Raw genomic sequence first — 17,294 nt, 5'->3', positions numbered from 1 at the left:
TAGTTTTTTTCTATTAGCAATGAACCGTAATTCCGAGAAGAAGAAGCCGTCATGGCTCAGAAAGTCTGGTAGCCTTTCAGTCGGGAAATGTAATTCTTTTGCTTAAAGTGCATCGTTCAGGAAAACCACTGTCAGTTTCATGAGGCCGAATAAATAAGTGAGTCCCTTTTAATTCGAGATTGTTAATTTACTTGCAAATTAACGTTATCGTTGATACGGTTAGCTAACGAAAGCTGCTAACAGCTACATTTGTGCTTTTAGCCGAGTATGTTATTGTTAGCTTGGCAGTTTTTGTCCGGTATGTAGTGCAGACATAATTAAGAGCCTGTGGCTTATTGACTGAGACTGAACACAGCGTTTTTTGTTACTTCGGCTCTGTAACGTTAGTGTTATTTTCCTTGCCAAGTTATTAATTATTGGGATTTGGGCTCTTAAATAGCCAGCGGATGTTAGCAGTAACCGTTTAGGTATCGCAGTCAACACATGCGTGTATTTTACGTTTCTTCATCTTGTGTTTCTTTGTTTTCCCTCATACACAGATCACTTTCAGCTAGGAAATGTCACCCGCTTAAGCTGCTGTGAATTTGACTTGTGCCTGTTGACCACGATGAATCGTCCCAAGCCCACAACTCTCAGGCGTCCCAGTGCTGCAAAACCCTCAGGTATAAAGCCAGCTTCAGTGTCATCTTACTGTTGTTTTCATCAGTGGCAAAGCAGAAGAACAATATAACTTAATCTGATCTGTGCTTTGCCCAGGGCATCCTCCACCGGGAGATTTCATTGCTCTCGGATCGAAGAGCCAGGGTGGAGAGCCTAAAGCCCCCGCTGTCCTCTTGAAGCCAGCATCTACAGGTTTACCTGCTGACCGTAAGAGAGAGACTTCCTCCACTCTACCCTCCTCATCGGGTCTGTCCAGCCTCGCCAAGCGGCCCAAATTATCCACCACCCCTCCCAGTGCTCTGGGACGACTTGCTGATGTTGCAGCTGTGGACAAGAGGGCAATTTCACCCTCAATAAAGGAGCCATCAGTGGTTCCTATCGAAGGTAAATCAGTGGCTAGTTTGTGCTTTTTTGTTTTTGTTTGAAAAACTTGATAAAAGTAGTTGAAAAGGCTACAAATTCATAATTTATATTTGAGTTAAAACTCCTCCTTTTCATTGTAGTGTCACCAGCAGTGCTGCTGGATGAGATTGAGGCTGCGGAGTCTGAAGGAAATGATGATCGCATCGAGGGGCTGCTGTGTGGAGCGGTGAAACAACTCAAGATGAACCGAGCAAAGCCTGACATAACACTGTACCTCAGTCTCATGTTCCTGGCCAAAATTAAGCCCAATGTTTTTGCTACAGAAGGAATTATTGAGGTAAGAGGGACCTGAGGCTTGTCTCAGGACCAGTCATAATGTTGATATGCTATTTTATCTGCAGAATAGTAAAGCAGGAGGTATTTGATGTACATAATCACTCACCAACTAACAAAGAGTTGGTTATTAAAACACATGGTATTGAATTGGTACAAGTGCAAAAGACGTGCCACAAAGTGAACTTCACAGATGGAAATTGACTGGAGTTTTATTACTTTCCAGGCGTTGTGCAGCCTCCTGCGTCGGGACGCTTCGATCAACTTTAAAGCCAAGGGGAACAGCCTGGTGTCTGTTCTTGCTTGCAATCTGCTGATGGCAGCCTACGAGGAGGACGAGAACTGGCCAGAGATCTTTGTTAAAGTGAGAATCTCCTAAACACTCAAAACTGTTTTCTAAATTACATTTTTTATGTTGGAACTCTTTGTCAATCTAAAATAAAATTTCAGGTGTACATCGAGGACTCTTTGGGGGAAAGGATCTGGGTGGATAGTTCTCACTGCAAGAATTTCGTTGACAACATTCAGACTGCTTTTGGGACAAAGATGCCCCCGAAGAGTATGCTGCTGCAGACTGACACTGGTCGCTCTGGAGGAGATCTCAGTGCAGGTATGGTTACATTAAATAAACTCACAGGCCTATTGAATCTTAGAATTCCTGCTGCAGAAAACAAATTCTGATGCCGATGCCGTGTTTGGACTTTTGCGTTTGGTTTTCAGGCAGCAGCCCGCATCCTTCAACCCCCGATGAGGACGATAGCCAGACTGAATTGCTGATAGCTGAGGAGAAACTCAGCCCTGAGGATGAAGGGCAGGTCATGCCAAGGTACGAACGCCAGCCATGCAGATGTGAGGGATGCTATACGTGTCCAGTCCAACAGAAAATACTTTTAGGTACAACACAGTTTTAAATTTCATAAATTTAACACATTTAACTTAATGGCTTTCTATACCATTTGGTCTTGTCTCACCCTCAGGTATGATGAACTGGCAGAGAGCGTGGAGGACTACGTGCTTGACGTCCTCAGGGATCAGTTGAATCGCAGGCAGCCGATGGACAACGTGTCTCGTAATTTGCTACGACTGCTCACGGCCACATGTGGATACAAAGAGGCTCGGCTCATGGCTGTGCAGAGGCTGGAGATGTGGCTCCAGAACCCAAAGGTCAGAAACAGGTGTCCTGGAATAAAGATGGCAGTCTTGCAACAGATAATTTGCCACAATATTTTTGTATGTAAAACATAACTGAAAATGACTAAACTAAGCTTATTATGAATGCATAATTAATAGCTTCTTTGTTTTGTGTGTGTGCGCAGTTGACTCGACCAGCTCAAGACCTCCTCATGTCTCTGTGTATGAACTGCAACTCCCACGGAGCAGATGACATGGAAGTGATCTCCAACTTGATCAAAATCCGACTCAAACCCAAAGTCCTCCTCAACCACTACATGCTGTGTGTCAGGTCTGTGAAGGTCTCCTGTTGTTTTACTTCTAACTTAAAAGCAAGCAGTGATTTCTTACACTAACAGGTGCTTTACTGCTGATTCTCCAGGGAGCTGCTCAGTGCACACAGAGACAACCTGGGCACCATGGTGAAGCTCGTGATCTTCAATGAGCTGTCCAATGCAAGGAACCCTAACAACATGCAAGTCCTCCACACAGTGCTGCAGCACAGCCCAGAGCAGGCTCCAAAGGTAAAGCTTTGAGTCGTTAGGGTCGTTGATTCGAAATAGTGTTACAGTTTTAATCAGCTGCTTTCTTTTTTTTTTTTTTTAACCTCTGAATTTTAATTTTTTAATTTTCTTCCTCCCTGTATTTCATTGTGTCTGCAGTTCTTGGCGATGGTTTTCCAGGACCTGCTAACCAACAAGGACGATTATCTCCGTGCCTCCCGAGCTCTGCTGAGAGAAATCATCAAGCAGACCAAGCATGAGATTAATTTTCAGTCCTTCTGCTTTGGCTTAATGCAGGAGAGAAAGGAGGCCAGCTATGTCGACATGGAGTTCAAGGTAAGTATATTTAAAAAGCCCCCAGTCACTTCAGCTTTAATCCTCTTGTGTTTACAGTTGACTTTGAGCTGTTTGTCCTCGTCTCTCCCATAGGAGCGTTTTGTTATCCAGGTGACAGATTTACTGACGGTCTCTATGATGCTGGGCATCACTGCTCAGGTCAAAGAAGCTGGTATTGCATGGGACAAAGGGGAGAAGAAGAGTGAGTATTGTGCATTTATTCTAATGGTCTAGTAACCATAATGTGCATTATTAACTTTCTAAAATGTCTCTGGCTTGTTTCAGATCTCGAGGTCCTGAGGTCGTTTCAGAATCAGATCGCAGCCATCCAGAGAGACGCTGTGTGGTGGCTTCACACTGTGGTTCCCACCATCAGCAAAGTTGGTGCAAAGGACTATGTTCACTGGTCGGTAACTGCAAGAATCTGATGTCGTTAACTGTTAAAACTAACTTAAAGCTAATCCTGTTTTCAGTTACTGATCTCTTTTCATGCCCACAGCCTTCACAAAGTCCTTTTCACAGAACAACCGGAGACGTATTACAAGTGGGACAACTGGCCTCCAGAGAGTGACAGAAAGTGAGTTTCCTCCTTTCATCCTAATCCAAAATGAATCATGTTTCCTTCTGCCTGTATCGAGCACTGTCAGCTTGCTGAGCTGTTTTTTGTTTTTTTTTAAATTCATTCCTCAGTTTCTTCCTTCGCCTCTGCTCCGAGGTGCCTCTGTTGGAGGACACACTGATGCGCATTCTGGTCATTGGGCTGTCACGTGATTTGCCGCTGGGTCCAGCTGATGCTATGGAGCTCGCTGATCATCTTGTTAAGAGGGCTGCTGGAGTTCAGTCTGATGGTGTGTGAAGATCCCCGCAGGCTGTAGCTGTTTCTGATCACAGCTAAACTGCTGTGTTTTACTTCCTGGCAGAATATTTTGAGATTTGGTAAACACACGTGCCTGAGTGTAATGAGCAGCTTCAGTCTTTGAAGGGGAAGTTGCTTAGTCACGAATTTGCTTTTATTCTGCTAAAGTGTGAACACAACAAGCATGGTTTTCATTGTAGGAGCTTGATAATATCAGTTTGAATGTGTAGATTCTGACCTTTTGTTTCTTTTAAACAGATCTGGAGGTCCTTAAAGTTGAAAGGATCCAACTCATTGATGCGGTGCTCAATCTGTGTACATACCACCACCCAGAGAACATTCAGCTGCCTGCAGGGTACAGTCTTTACTGGCTTTTGAAAGCATTTTCAGGTCATACAATTCATAGTCTGGAATAACAAATGACTCTCGATGTTTAAGGTACCAACCGCCAAATTTGGCAATATCCACTCTGTATTGGAAGGCGTGGCTGTTGCTGCTCGTGGTGGCTGCTTTTAATCCACAGAAAATAGGTACACTGCTCTGCTTTCTGTGTGGCATACATAAGTATATTCTAAGCTCTAAGCCATTAAATTATTATTATTGTCTGACCTTTTTTTTCCCTTTAGGTTTGGCTGCATGGGATGGCTATCCTACACTGAAAATGCTAATGGAGATGGTCATGACAAAGTAAGCAAAGCTTATCATTTAAAATAAAACAGTTTCAAGCTTGACAACTAAGACACGTCTCTCTGTGCTTCCACAGTAACTATACCTACCCTCCCTGCACCGTTGCGGATGAGGACACGAAGACGGAGATGATCAACAGGGAGCTGCAGATCTCCCAGAGAGAGAAACAAGAGATCCTGGCCTTTGAGAGCCACCTGGCAGCAGCCTCCACCAAACAGACCATCACAGAGAACAACAGCTTGCTGTTGTCTCAGCTTACTAGTCTGGATCCGCAGTAAGAGACCAAGAGAAATTACCTCAAGCACAGTGTAACTGTTGGAAGGGAAATTCCAATTGGATCTTGAAACATAGGAATCATATCCTTCACTTTATTTAGACTGGAGGGAGGGACTTCTCCATAATAGAATAATAATACACGCAGTGTGACTGGAAGATTGACTCACAGTTTTTGTTGTGTTCAGGGGTCCTCCCCGTCGACCTCCTCCTCAGGTCCAGGAGCAGGTAAAAAGCCTCAACCAGTCTCTGCGTCTTGGGCACCTCCTGTGCCGCAGCCGCAACCCAGACTTCCTCCTCAACATCATCCAGAGACAGGTACTGTGTCCACGCTCTAACACACCACTCAACTGCCTAAAAAATAAGAAAGCATCTTTGTACTTCTCGTAGTGTTGTACGTAATGGTGAAATTTGACTGGCAACAGGTGTTGGATGACAATATTAGCCTAAAAATAGGGATTGCGTCGCAACAAGCACATAATGAGTGAGAACTCTTAGCATGGTGATTTAAATCTGAACTTCAAATGGAGAAAGATTGTTTGAGATTGATTGAATGAGTGATTTATTGGCAGCAGATACATTAGTCAAGAATGTCATTTGAGTCTGACTTGAAGAGGTGGAAGAAGTAACACTTTAGTCTTTGGGGTTTTGTCTTCGGTGTGCATCCTGTAACTGTGGTGCGTTTTTGAACCTGCACAGGCTTCCTCTCAGTCCATGCCGTGGTTGGCGGATTTGGTCCAGTCGAGTGAGGGGTCCTTGGATGTGCTGCCGGTGCAGTGCCTGTGTGAATTCCTTCTGCATGATGCCGCGGACGACAGCCTGCCAATCGAGGATGACGAAGAGGGAGAGAGCAAAGAGCAGAAAGCCAAGAAAAGACAAGTATGTTGATTATAACACCATACTTTACTGTTACTCTCAGCAGTTACTGGCTTTGTCCTGTTTTGACATGATTGATTGATTTAGAGTGTTTTAAAAATTTTCTCGATGACACGTCTTTATTTGCCCTTGGTTTCAAATTAACATGCTAAATTTATCCTTGTGCTTATTTACACTGAACTGACTTTTGTCCAATCATAAATTGTTATCATTCTACCTGTTAGAGGCAACAGAAGCAAAGGCAGCTGCTTGGGCGGCTGCAGGATCTTTTGTTAGGTCCTAAGGCTGACGAGCAGACGACATGTGAAGTGCTGGACTACTTTCTGCGTCGTCTCAGTTCTTCTCAGGTGGCATCGAGAGTGCTAGCCATGAAGGTACCCAAACTGGAAGCAGAGTGTCACCTCTGGTAGAGATGTGTTGCTGTTTAGGAAAAAAAAAAAGGATTCATTTTATGGTGTACATTTGTGTGTAGGGTTTGTCGTTGGTGTTGAGTGAAGGAGGCTTGAAAGATGGAGAGGAGCGTGACCAGCCCATGGAAGAGGACTCTGTGGATGCTGAGCTATTACCAGGTTACCAGTGGCTGCTGCAAGACCTCCCAAAACTCCCCTTGTTTGACAGCGTGAGAGGCATGACGTCAACTGCTCTGCAGCAGGTCCGTGTCAGACTCGCAGTAAATGTAAACCTTCCAGGAAAATTAATGAGCAGGGGTTTGAAGGGTGTGTCTTGTATCTTTGCTCCTTTCAAGGCTATTCACATGGAGACAGATCCACATACGATCAGCGCATATCTCATCTACCTGTCCCAGCATGCACCAGTGGAGGAGCAGGCTTCTCATAATGACCTGGCCCTGGTGAGCACAGCAAATTGCTCTTCCTGAATCAGTGTGTGTCGCCCTCCCATCATAGAGCAGTGCTGACATAAACCTTATCCTCACCCCGCCCTCTACAGGACATTGCCCGGCTAATCGTCGAGCGTTCCACTATCATGAACAACCTGTTCTCCAAGCATTCCTGCAGACCTGAGTCTGATGCCGTGCTCAGTGCTTTCCTCACAATCTTCTCAGCGTACATCAGAAGGATGAGGAAGACCAAAGAGGGAGAGGATCTTTACAGCTGGGTAAGCACAATCTTCTGGTAATATACTCAGAACTGTAATTTCAGATTAATTCATAAATGTTTTCTGTTTGATGATTAGGGTAAAAACTGGATGTACAACGTTTGTTTTTTTGTGTTTCTTTTTAGTCAGAATCTCAGGACCAGGTGTTTCTGCGCTGGACCACAGGAGAAACTGCTACCATGCACATCCTTGTAGTCCACGCCATGGTCATCCTGTTGACTCTGGGGCCACCCAAAGGTAGTCCTGTACACCTGGTGGCGTTTACAATATTAAAGAGACTGTAAGATCATGATAACCATTATACATTTCTACAGGAGAAAGTGATTTCTACACTCTCTTGGATATTTGGTTTCCCGACAAGAAACCTCTACCCACCGCCTTCCTGGTAGACACCTCAGAGGAGGCCCTTCTGCTGCCTGATTGGTTGAAACTGAGGATGATCCGATCAGAAGTTTCTCGATTGGTTGATGCAGGTGCCATTTGTCACTAGTACACAAAAACAAATGTGCATTGCTCATCGTGTAAATCTGTTTTTGCTTTCTAACAGAGCAATACACCTCCCCATCTCCCCAGCTTTGCAAGACCTGGAGCCTCAGCAGCTGCTGCTGTTCGTACAGTCCTTTGGCATTCCAGTGTCCAGCATGAGTAAACTGCTGCAGTACTTGGACCAGGCCGTATCCCACGATCCACAAACACTCGAACAGAACATCATGGACAAGCGTAAGAGTTCTGCACATCCCCTATTTTTGAAATGGTTTAAAATGTTCAGGTTTTTAGTCTTAAAATATTTTAGATCTATCTGATTTTATATTTATCCCACAACAGACTACATGGCCCACCTGGTGGAAGTGCAGCATGAGCGAGGTGCCACTGGGGGGCACACTTTTCATGCGTTACTGAGCTCTTCTCTTCCACCAGACCGAGGTTGGTGACTTGTATTAGTGTAATTTCATTTCAAATTGTTTGACACTTGACATTTAAATAAGTGCCTTGATTAAATGTTTCCATTTGTCACATTAAATTTTTTTTAAATTTTCATCATTTTTTTTAAAACTTTCAACATAATCTTAGATGGCAAGGAATTTAAAATTAAATATCTGACAAAAATCTCCTGGAAAATATATAAAAATAACCTGAATTGTCCGTGTCCTGACTGCATCCCTCCTGACAGATTCTGCTGAAAAAAGTAAGGCCAAAGTTACAGTGGAAATGCCCCACAGCTCTGTGAAGGTTAGAGCAGCCAGTCAACTTCCTGCAGTCGGGCCAGATGATGATCTCACTGGCATGTTGCTCCAGGTAGGATTTACTAACTAGCACCACACTTTTTTTTGGGGGGGGGGCGGGCGGTTGTTCCCGTACATACTTGACCAGTCATGTCAGACTGTTTGTCAGACTGACTTGTTTCTGTTTCCTTGTTTCCCCAGATATTCCCCTTGAAGGTGGACCCTCGCTGGCATGGCCCCCCTCCCAGTCAGCTCTCTCTGGCCTTGCAGCAGGCCCTGGCGAAGGAGCTGATGCGGGCCAAGCAGGGCCAAATTCAGCAGGGCGGGTTGGCATTTCGGCTTCTACAGGCCATTGCAGCCCTGCTCACCTCTGCTCACGCTGGACCTATCGTCATGTCAATGCACCGCAGCCATACCCTCTCCTGTCCTCTCATGCGCCAACTTCATCTCTATCAGGTGAGTCTCGCTGACAGTCTGTGCATCATTCCACATTAATTCATTAAACATTGCAGTCTTTGTTTCTTATTTCTCCCTCCGCTTCTGTTCCTTCCAGCGCCTCGTATCCCAGGACATGACTTTCTCCTCGCTATTCCTTAAGGTTGTTGTTGAAATGCTAATCTGGTTAGACAACCCAACTGTGGAGAGTGGACCACTTAAGACTCTGCTCAAGTCCTTCGCTGGTCAGAACTCGCACAGGCACAGTGATGGTGAGCACCTCAGCTCTTTTTAAATGCTGTCTATTTCATTTTATATCAACATCGAGTGACAAGGTTCTCCGCTCTGCAGTGCGTACAGGTTTCCTCCACCTGGCTGAGGCTTTGGCATATCACAGAGATACTGAAGTGCCACTGAGAGCCGTCATTGCAATGCTTAAAGCTGGAGACAGATGTAATGCAGAAGCAGAGCTTATTGGAAAAGGTATTATGGTGTCATTGTGTGGATGTGAACGTGCATGATTGTGTTTGAACGGAGCTCAGATTTAGTATTACACTTTAGAGAAATAATTGGTTGATTGTCAGAGTTAATTTGAAACCTGATATATTGTATCGTTAGGTTTTTCATTTATCAATTGCACAGTTTTTCAGTTGCTGGTCATTGACTGGAAACGGCCTCTGAACAACATCTGTTGTTGTTTACTGTGTTGGGAGGTCGGTTTGTTTTCCATACAAAAACAGTGGATTTCTCACAGCAGCATATACAAGCATAACGCAGACAAAAAGTGCTTTGCAATAAAAAGAACAAAGCGGGTAACAAATACAGTAGCTTGAAATGAGAAAACAACCCTGCAGTGTGGTGGGTTTTGATAGACCACGTGAAGAAAACAAAAGCCTCGTACTGCGAGATTCATGTGACACAATGTACAGTTACGCTCATTGTTTTAGGAGGGTGGACAAAAACTGTGTACCATGTGTAACAATGCACAATAAAGCATGCTGTTTTTATTGTATCCCAGTGTTGCAAGGGCTGATGGAGGTGAGGTCGCCATATTTGGAGGAGCTCCTGTCTCTGTTGATGACCGTTGGGACACAGAATGGCACAGCCGGCCCTGTTGCCACAGTGATTTCTTTGCTGCTTCAGGAAAGTGAGGAGCGAGCTGTGAAAAAGGAAGTGGATTCTAACAAGTGAGCAGCACAATTCTATTTCCTTCTCAAGTCATGCAGGAAACATTTATATTTGACGGGACTAACTGACAAACACGGCTGCCTGTGACAAAAATAGCAAAGTGGCGCTTGCTGTCTGTGACCTTGTCCTCGGAAACTGCTGTGGGATTTGGTTCAGAGAGGTTTAATTGGTTTTGAAGCTTCACGTTGGCTTAACAGATTCACTTGCTGTGAACACTTTTTTCTGAATTCGGTTTTTGAAGCCACACTGCCAGTGAGGCAGGTACATGCTGAAAGGTATGATGCAGGTCTTGTTGGGGGTCGAAGAGTGCGAGTGTGTGGACCGATTGCACATATTTGTGTTGAATACTGGCATAAACATTTTCTATTTTTAGCATTTTCACCAAAGCGAGTTCCAAATGACTCAATGTCAATAATAAAATTTTAGATTTGTTGGTTAGAAAGAGCATGGGGCATAAGATCTTAAGCTCAGTTGCAATGTGGATCTGGACTGTCCTTCAGGTTATGTTTAAGGCTGTAGGAAGTGAGCAGATGTTCTGTCACACCTCCACAGATGTAACCTGTCAGTTTCTCCTTTGCCAGCAGCTCTGAGGTGACAAAGTCTGGACTGAGCTCTGGGCTGCTGGTTGATTGGCTCGAGCATCTCGACCCTGAGGTCACTTCAGTGTGTCCAGACCTTCAGCAGAAACTGCTGTTCACTCTCAACAAGGTGAGATAAGCATTGCCTGCAGATAATGTACTCCTCTCGTCTTATCACACTGGGATGAGTATTTGCTCTGCGTTACTGATGCTGCCTCTTTCACCATTTCTCTTGTTTTCAGGCACGCGGAACCCCTGCCTACAGACCTTATCTTTTGGCCTTGCTTACACATCAGTCAAACTGGTCCACCCTCCTGCAGTGTATCAGTGCTCTTCTCAGCAAGCGCAGAGACTACAAGTACATTTGTTTGTTTTTTTCCATAACAGTTGATGAGCCACTCTTTTGTGTGCCTTTGTTACATTAATGTACACAAATTACCCCGAAATAGCTTTTTTTTTTTTTTTTGTTCTAATGAGATTTTATTGAGCATGAAATTTCTTGCATTTTTCAGACTTGACCCGTCATCAGCCCTGGATTTCCTGTGGGCATGCAGCCACATCCCGCGGATCTGGCAAGGACGCGACCAGAAGATTCGTCAAGTAAGATCAAAAAGCCCACATACAAAATCTCTCATCAGAGTTGCCCCTTTTTTTTCCCTACGTTTTTGATGAGAGCGAAGTCAGAGAAAGTTCATTGTATTTAAGCCGATGACTCATGTACTGCTCTTTTTGTCTGTGCAGAAGAAGACAGAGAAGTTTGTGCTGCGACTCAGTTCGGAGGAGCTCATCAGCCTGGTCGATCTGATCTTGTCGGAGTCAGAGCTCAACAGCCGTGACTCGCTCCGCGATGACAAAAGCAGCTTGGACCAAGCTTCCTGTTCCCTCATCCAGTCCAGACTGCCCCTCCTCCACTCCTACTGCAGTGGAGATCTAGAAAACATCAAGAAAGTCTCGGAGTACCTCATCAACTGCACAAAGAAATGGGAGGACAGGTACTGTGTATATTAGCTTGTTGTGTAGTGTATTTATTGTTTCAACGCTTAACCTCTGCTCTCTCATCCCTCTAAATTTAGACACCTATGCTTCACATATTATCGAAAAGGTTCACCAGTGTGCTCATCTCATCCGTTTCTACAAACCATTGTGTTGTTCTTTCTAATTAGCCCAAATACGGAAAGTCATTTTTTTTCCTGTTATGGCGTGCTGATAAACTTGGAGTAAATCACACTAGATTTTCCTTCTCATTGCAGATGAACTTTATAGACTTCCTCTGTCAGCCACAATGCCGTGGACCAGGGAAAACTCGATAATTAGGTCTATTGGTGTGAAATTAAAACCAGCAGAAGTCGTCTGTACTGTGATCTCTTTAAAAGCTCAGTGTATTATAATGAAGCCAAGAGGATTAAGGCTGAAGCTCTAAACTTGCCTGTGTTGTGAATTCCTGCTCTGACTTAGCTGTCAGAGATCAGGGTGCAACTCTTTGTGGAGGCAAACCCTCCTTTCATGAATATGTCTCTGGTTATTAAACCACTTTAATGAGGAAACTTTGGCCAAGGTCAAACGAAATTAGCTTCCGAATTACAGTATTTTAAGTACAGCTAAGCTGTCTGGTAAAATGGTTGCTAGTGGATATATGGCTGGATAAAAACATGTTGAAAGTAAAGGGCTTTGGCCTTGTGTTGCATAAACACTTGATTGTATGTCGAGCATTCTTCTCGTGAAACCTTGCTGTCAGATAAGCTGGTGTTTATTCCAATTACACACCAACTATTGAACAACGTGCGGACTTTTTCCTCTTGGTCAAGGTCGCTCTGATTTGCTTAAATTCATAGCTGTAACTAGTAAAGAGTGCATAATTTGAGCCTTACGAGAGCCTTAGAGGATTTTATGAAACCACACTGACTTGAAGGCAGATGTGTCAGAGTTACATTATCCTCTTCCTGTGCCTAGTTTGTGTTTATGTGCATTAATTATCATCACTTGCAGACAGACACAATAGAGAAGTGCTCTCGTACTCTCTAATCTGTGATCTCATATCAGCTCTGTTGATAATCCGTTGAAAGAGATGGAGAAAGTGAATTTGACAAAACCCAAGGTAATTTTTCTGTGAAATTGGAAACATTTTATGATGTTAGTGCCGCTATAGAGTTGAAAAGCTCTAACAAAACTTTCTATGGTTGCTCAGAATCGTTCTGCCGGTCACTGCCAATTAAATTGCTTCAAGCAACACCACTCGCTAACATCAGGGATTATAGTCTTGATTATTTTGTTACTAAGCTTCTAGCTTTGCCGTGGACAGCTGGACTATCCTAAGCCAATAATAAAGATACATTTTCCTGAAAGTGAATGACATTTTCCTGTAGCAGGTGCCTCTAAACCATGCAGGGTACATCCCATTTTTGTCTTCCAGCGCGATGAGTAAGCGGTGCCAGAACTTGCTGCTACAGATCTATCTGAACTTCCCTGAGGTCATCCAGCACGTTGCCCTGCCTGAAGGCACCTTCAGCAGTGGTGGGGCTGCATACAGCAGCAGTTGTAAGGTAAAGATGTCTTTTCCTGATTCACGGAGCACATAGTTCTTACTATCTAAATATAAATGTTTTATGACATTTCATTTTCTATGTCCTGCTCCCACGATATAGTGTGTGTTTATTCTTTGTGTGATTATAATAGAGATGCCACACTGTACCTAAACTAGAGGCAAAAAGTAAAAATGTGTCACATTTCATGACTGGCCTCTTACTTATTTTATGGGGTTTTTTTTTTCCTCAGCTTGATGTTCTGGTGCATCGCCTGGTCACACTGCTTGCTGATATTGGAGACTCAAAGTCTGCAGAGAGTCGTATGGCTGATGCCAACCTTGCATGTCGGAAGCTGGCTGTGTCCCACCCTGTCCTTTTGCTCAGGTGAAAAAAATGCAGTATCATTCTGGGATTTATTCTGTTAACTCTAGATGGTTCAACCTGCTGGCTCTTTACAATGACTCACTGACTGGTTTTTTTTTCTTCAGACACCTGCCTATGATTGCAGGTCTCTTGCATGGTCGCATTCACCTAAACATGCAGGAGTTTCGGCAGCAAAACCACATGACGTTCTTCAGCAATGTCCTTGCCATCCTGGAGCTGCTGCAGCCTCTTGTTTTTCACAGCGACCACCAGGTGGCGCTTCAAGACTGCCTTCTGTCCTTTATGAAGGTCCTTCAGGTTGGCGGCTCACACACTTGTCAAATCTTCACCGCAGGATTTAGGATTGAGATCAAACAAAACGACTTTTTTTGTTTCATTGTTCATAGGCGTTTGTGCATTTTTGTCCTTGCAGAACTTTCAGAGGAGTCGTTCTCCATTGGTCTTCATCAATAAGTTTCTGCAGTTTACACAGAAGTACATTACCCATGATGCCGCAGCCGCCATTCCATATTTACAGAAGCACTCTGACATCTTGCAGTGAGTATATGGCAAAAACATCCTCCTTTCAAGTTATAACTTGAATTATAGTTCAACTGAATTATAAGTTTTCCGTATTTAGACCAGCAATGGTTTTATTAGAGATTCTGTTTTGCTGTTTCATCTACCAGGGTTCTGTGTGCAGAAAACCCAGACCTGGTTCAACTGAAATCTCTACTGGCAGGACTCACACTGCCAGTGAAAAGTTCTTCTGCAGAGGCTGTGCCTGAAGAGAGAGATGGTAAGCACAGAGGCATCTTCAGAGTTCCCGTCCTTGAGACAGAAATAAACACAAGATTGAACATAATAATGACACATATATAAGCTCGATAATTTATATATGTCTTGATTATTGCTAGCTATTTATGCGTTAAAGGCAATTAAGATGAAAAAGGCCTTTTTAACCCTTTTAGATCACATCCCGGGTTGCTGTGTAACAATACACATCAAAAACAGGCTAAAAAGTCCATTTATATTTAAATCAAAATCCATTCATGTCTTCTTCTTGTAAAACAGAATATGAGCTGAGTGTATGTATGGTTTCAACCAATAATATCATGATGTCCACCCATCAATTAATTTTCAACTTTCAGCGACAGAGAGCTAAGATTAGTTAACTAGCTGTTTGGCCCAGCCTTCAATGATCAAATCAAATTTTTCCCAACGTTATTTCCTGTCTGACCGTCCTGTGTCACTCAGAAATATGTCACAATGCAGAAGCTAAACACACTATTGTCATTTTATCTGGACTCAAAGTCTAATGAGTCTATGTTGCGACTCTTCTTGCAAATATTTATTTTGTTAAATAGTTGTTTTTGCTTTTCATCAGATGACTTGGCCAGTGGTTCCCTGCCCCTTGTCAACATATCTGCTTCAGTTTCACTGAGTGCGGCCGACATGACAACATACCTGAAAAAGATGTCAAGAGGAGAGGCAGTCGAGGGTAACTAACATCCTGCAGCAGCAATTTCATATGTATAAACCTTGTATCATAATGAGTAATATGGTGGGGTTTTTTTTCCCCTATTCGCAATAGATGTGTTGGAAGTGCTGACTGAAGTGGATGAGAAGTCAAGGAGGAGCCCCGAGATAATTCAATACTTCATTGTGAGTCAAACAACAGAAACTTAGCAAAATGTCAAGCGCAGCACCTGTTAGTGTGTAACTCGTCAATCACCATCTCGTGTGACTGTGCGTAGAATGATCTGCAGAGACTCATGGCTTCCTCAGAAGAGCTGTGTCGAAACATGGCCTTCAGTCTGGCCCTGCGCTGCATCCAGAATAATCCTGGGTAAGTGTGCAGCACTCGAGGTCACACCGACTGCAAAAAGCATGCTGGAATTGAGAGGGAACCTTTGGGGATAAAGAAAAAAAGCCTGTCTTTCAAAATAATGTTGACACCTGTCTGTCTATCAGCCTTCAGTCCGGCTGTCTGCATACTTTTGTCTCAGTTTCACCACGTAATTGTGTATGTTTTCTCTGCTGCAGCCTGGCAACAGACTTCCTGCCAACGTTCATGTACTGTATGGGCAGCAGCAACTTCGACGTGGTACAAACTGCTCTCAGGAATCTTCCAGAATATGTGCTTCTCTGTCAAGGTAAGACGACGCTCATTTTTGACAGCAACCGGGTAAGAAGCAGTAACTCCGGTGTCTTTTGTTCTTATAGTCACATGACCGCGCAGTCGTTTTTTTGGGGGGGGGTTGGGGGGTGGCGTGATTTAACAAAGCATGCAACCAGAGTGTAAGTCAGTCACACATGTGTACTGACATGTAGTAATGTGCCTCTATCCCCTCACAGAACACGCAGACATCTTGCTCCACAAGGCGTTTTTAGTGGGTATCTACGGCCAAATTGACACCAGTTCAATGATCGCAGAGTCTATGAAGGTCCTTCACATGGAAGCAACATAACAACAATACAAACAACCCCCGCATCTGATTGAAAACAGTGTCATTCATTTTCTGCATTCCAGAGCTAGATTATTTTCTCATTGACTTTACTTCAGACGTTGTTATAATTTGAACAGATTAACAAACTCAGTGGCTCTTCAGTAGCAGGGAGCTGGTAGCTACCAGTGATTTATTGAGTACTGGATGATTTTGTGACTTCAAAGAACGCATTAAAATTCCCTCTCAATGTGTTGAATATGTAAGAATTAAAACTGTAAAAGTGCTCTTATTGTAATTATGCCACAATTAGTGCACTTATTATTTCTTAAAGGACATAAGTTATTTTTACCAGATGATGTAATTATACATTAACCAGAAATTTAAAAAAAAACAAAAGAAGAAGAGTATCATTAGGTACTGCTTTTATTATATATTTTGTTAAAGGCAACACAGACAAAATTGCAGTCAACCGTACTTATTAAATGAATATTTAGTATAATAATACATATCATAATTTTTAAAAAATTGTTAAACAGTTTTTATTGCATTTTCAGACATTGTAGAGGGAGCTTAATATCAACATCATTATTTCATGCTAGCTGCGTGCCTCGTCGGTTGTTGTTTGTGACGAACATAAAAAAGTAGATTTCTCTCGTCATGACCCCCCATTCGGTCGTGAGTGTCTAAAATCTAAAAGTTGGTAGAGTCTGTCCAGTTACCAGATACTTTTGGAATTCCTCACTCTATTTACTTAGAGAAACTTTACTTACAAGGAGCCAAAATGACAAATACGCTGTTCCTGAGTACTGCGATAATTGTGCATTGTTTAATCGGCCGAAAAACAACAGTCCAGTAATTTCCTTTGAAGTCACTATGATTTTCTGTTACCTGAACACCACCTGTGAGCCGCCTTGATGTGAACCGAATAAAATTACTTTTGGAATATGTGTGTTTTTGTTTTGTTTTGTTTTGTCCCCCCCCAACAGAGAAACTGCCATAGATCAGGAATTCAATGGAGACATTTCACTACTATTTAACTGGAAAGCAGTTAAATATTGAAATTGCAAAAACACAAATTTCACAAGAACCAATTATTACCTTTCAGAATAATACTTTAGAAGATGGAAAGGGAGAAAAAAAATAAATGGTGCAAGGTTTGTGGCTTTTCATTTCATTCCAATAACTCTGGGATCCTGATAAAACTGGAAACACCCGTCATAGGTGCGCTTGCTCTTCACTGGCGTGTAACAGACAAATTAAAGGCGTGATGCACATGCTGTGATGGAAACCATTTTGCCATGAAAGTGTGAGTTGTTTTGCCCTGTGCCACTGACTTCATCTGAAAACCTCTTGATGGAGTCA

At 43.2% G+C, this 17,294-nt stretch overlaps 1 protein-coding gene across 3 annotated transcripts; it reads left to right on the top strand.

Moving 5' to 3' along the window:
* ints1 (integrator complex subunit 1) lies at window positions 1-16,877 on the top strand. 3 transcript variants are annotated; one of them, XM_046415503.1, is made up of 48 exons: window positions 1-157; window positions 540-662; window positions 757-1,044; window positions 1,164-1,360; window positions 1,583-1,720; window positions 1,807-1,966; window positions 2,077-2,182; window positions 2,334-2,520; window positions 2,673-2,818; window positions 2,909-3,050; window positions 3,189-3,365; window positions 3,459-3,567; window positions 3,651-3,771; window positions 3,865-3,942; window positions 4,056-4,213; window positions 4,480-4,576; window positions 4,660-4,751; window positions 4,848-4,908; window positions 4,985-5,182; window positions 5,370-5,499; window positions 5,881-6,060; window positions 6,282-6,431; window positions 6,530-6,709; window positions 6,803-6,907; window positions 7,006-7,173; window positions 7,299-7,410; window positions 7,488-7,646; window positions 7,747-7,893; window positions 7,999-8,097; window positions 8,345-8,469; window positions 8,598-8,852; window positions 8,950-9,103; window positions 9,183-9,314; window positions 9,850-10,018; window positions 10,604-10,727; window positions 10,840-10,955; window positions 11,110-11,197; window positions 11,339-11,589; window positions 13,008-13,137; window positions 13,370-13,503; window positions 13,608-13,800; window positions 13,916-14,040; window positions 14,172-14,281; window positions 14,870-14,983; window positions 15,077-15,147; window positions 15,240-15,331; window positions 15,529-15,638; window positions 15,841-16,877. In XM_046415503.1, exons 2-48 carry the CDS (start codon window positions 608-610, stop codon window positions 15,951-15,953), a joined length of 6,546 nt encoding a protein of 2,181 aa, XP_046271459.1. In that variant the 5' UTR covers window positions 1-157; window positions 540-607; the 3' UTR covers window positions 15,954-16,877. The 3 variants fall into 3 exon arrangements, with proteins under 3 accessions (XP_046271459.1, XP_046271457.1, XP_046271458.1); XM_046415501.1 differs by having other exon boundaries at window positions 10,601-10,727; XM_046415502.1 differs by having other exon boundaries at window positions 3-157; window positions 551-662; window positions 10,601-10,727.
* The last annotated feature ends 417 nt before the right edge of the window (window positions 16,878-17,294 follow it).

The sequence above is a fragment of the Scatophagus argus genome, chromosome 16, assembly GCF_020382885.2.
Source record: "Scatophagus argus isolate fScaArg1 chromosome 16, fScaArg1.pri, whole genome shotgun sequence".
Classification (NCBI taxonomy): Eukaryota; Metazoa; Chordata; class Actinopteri; family Scatophagidae; genus Scatophagus; species Scatophagus argus.
Note: the sequence above shows the minus strand (reverse complement) of the source record. Positions and strands in the feature narration are given on the sequence as shown.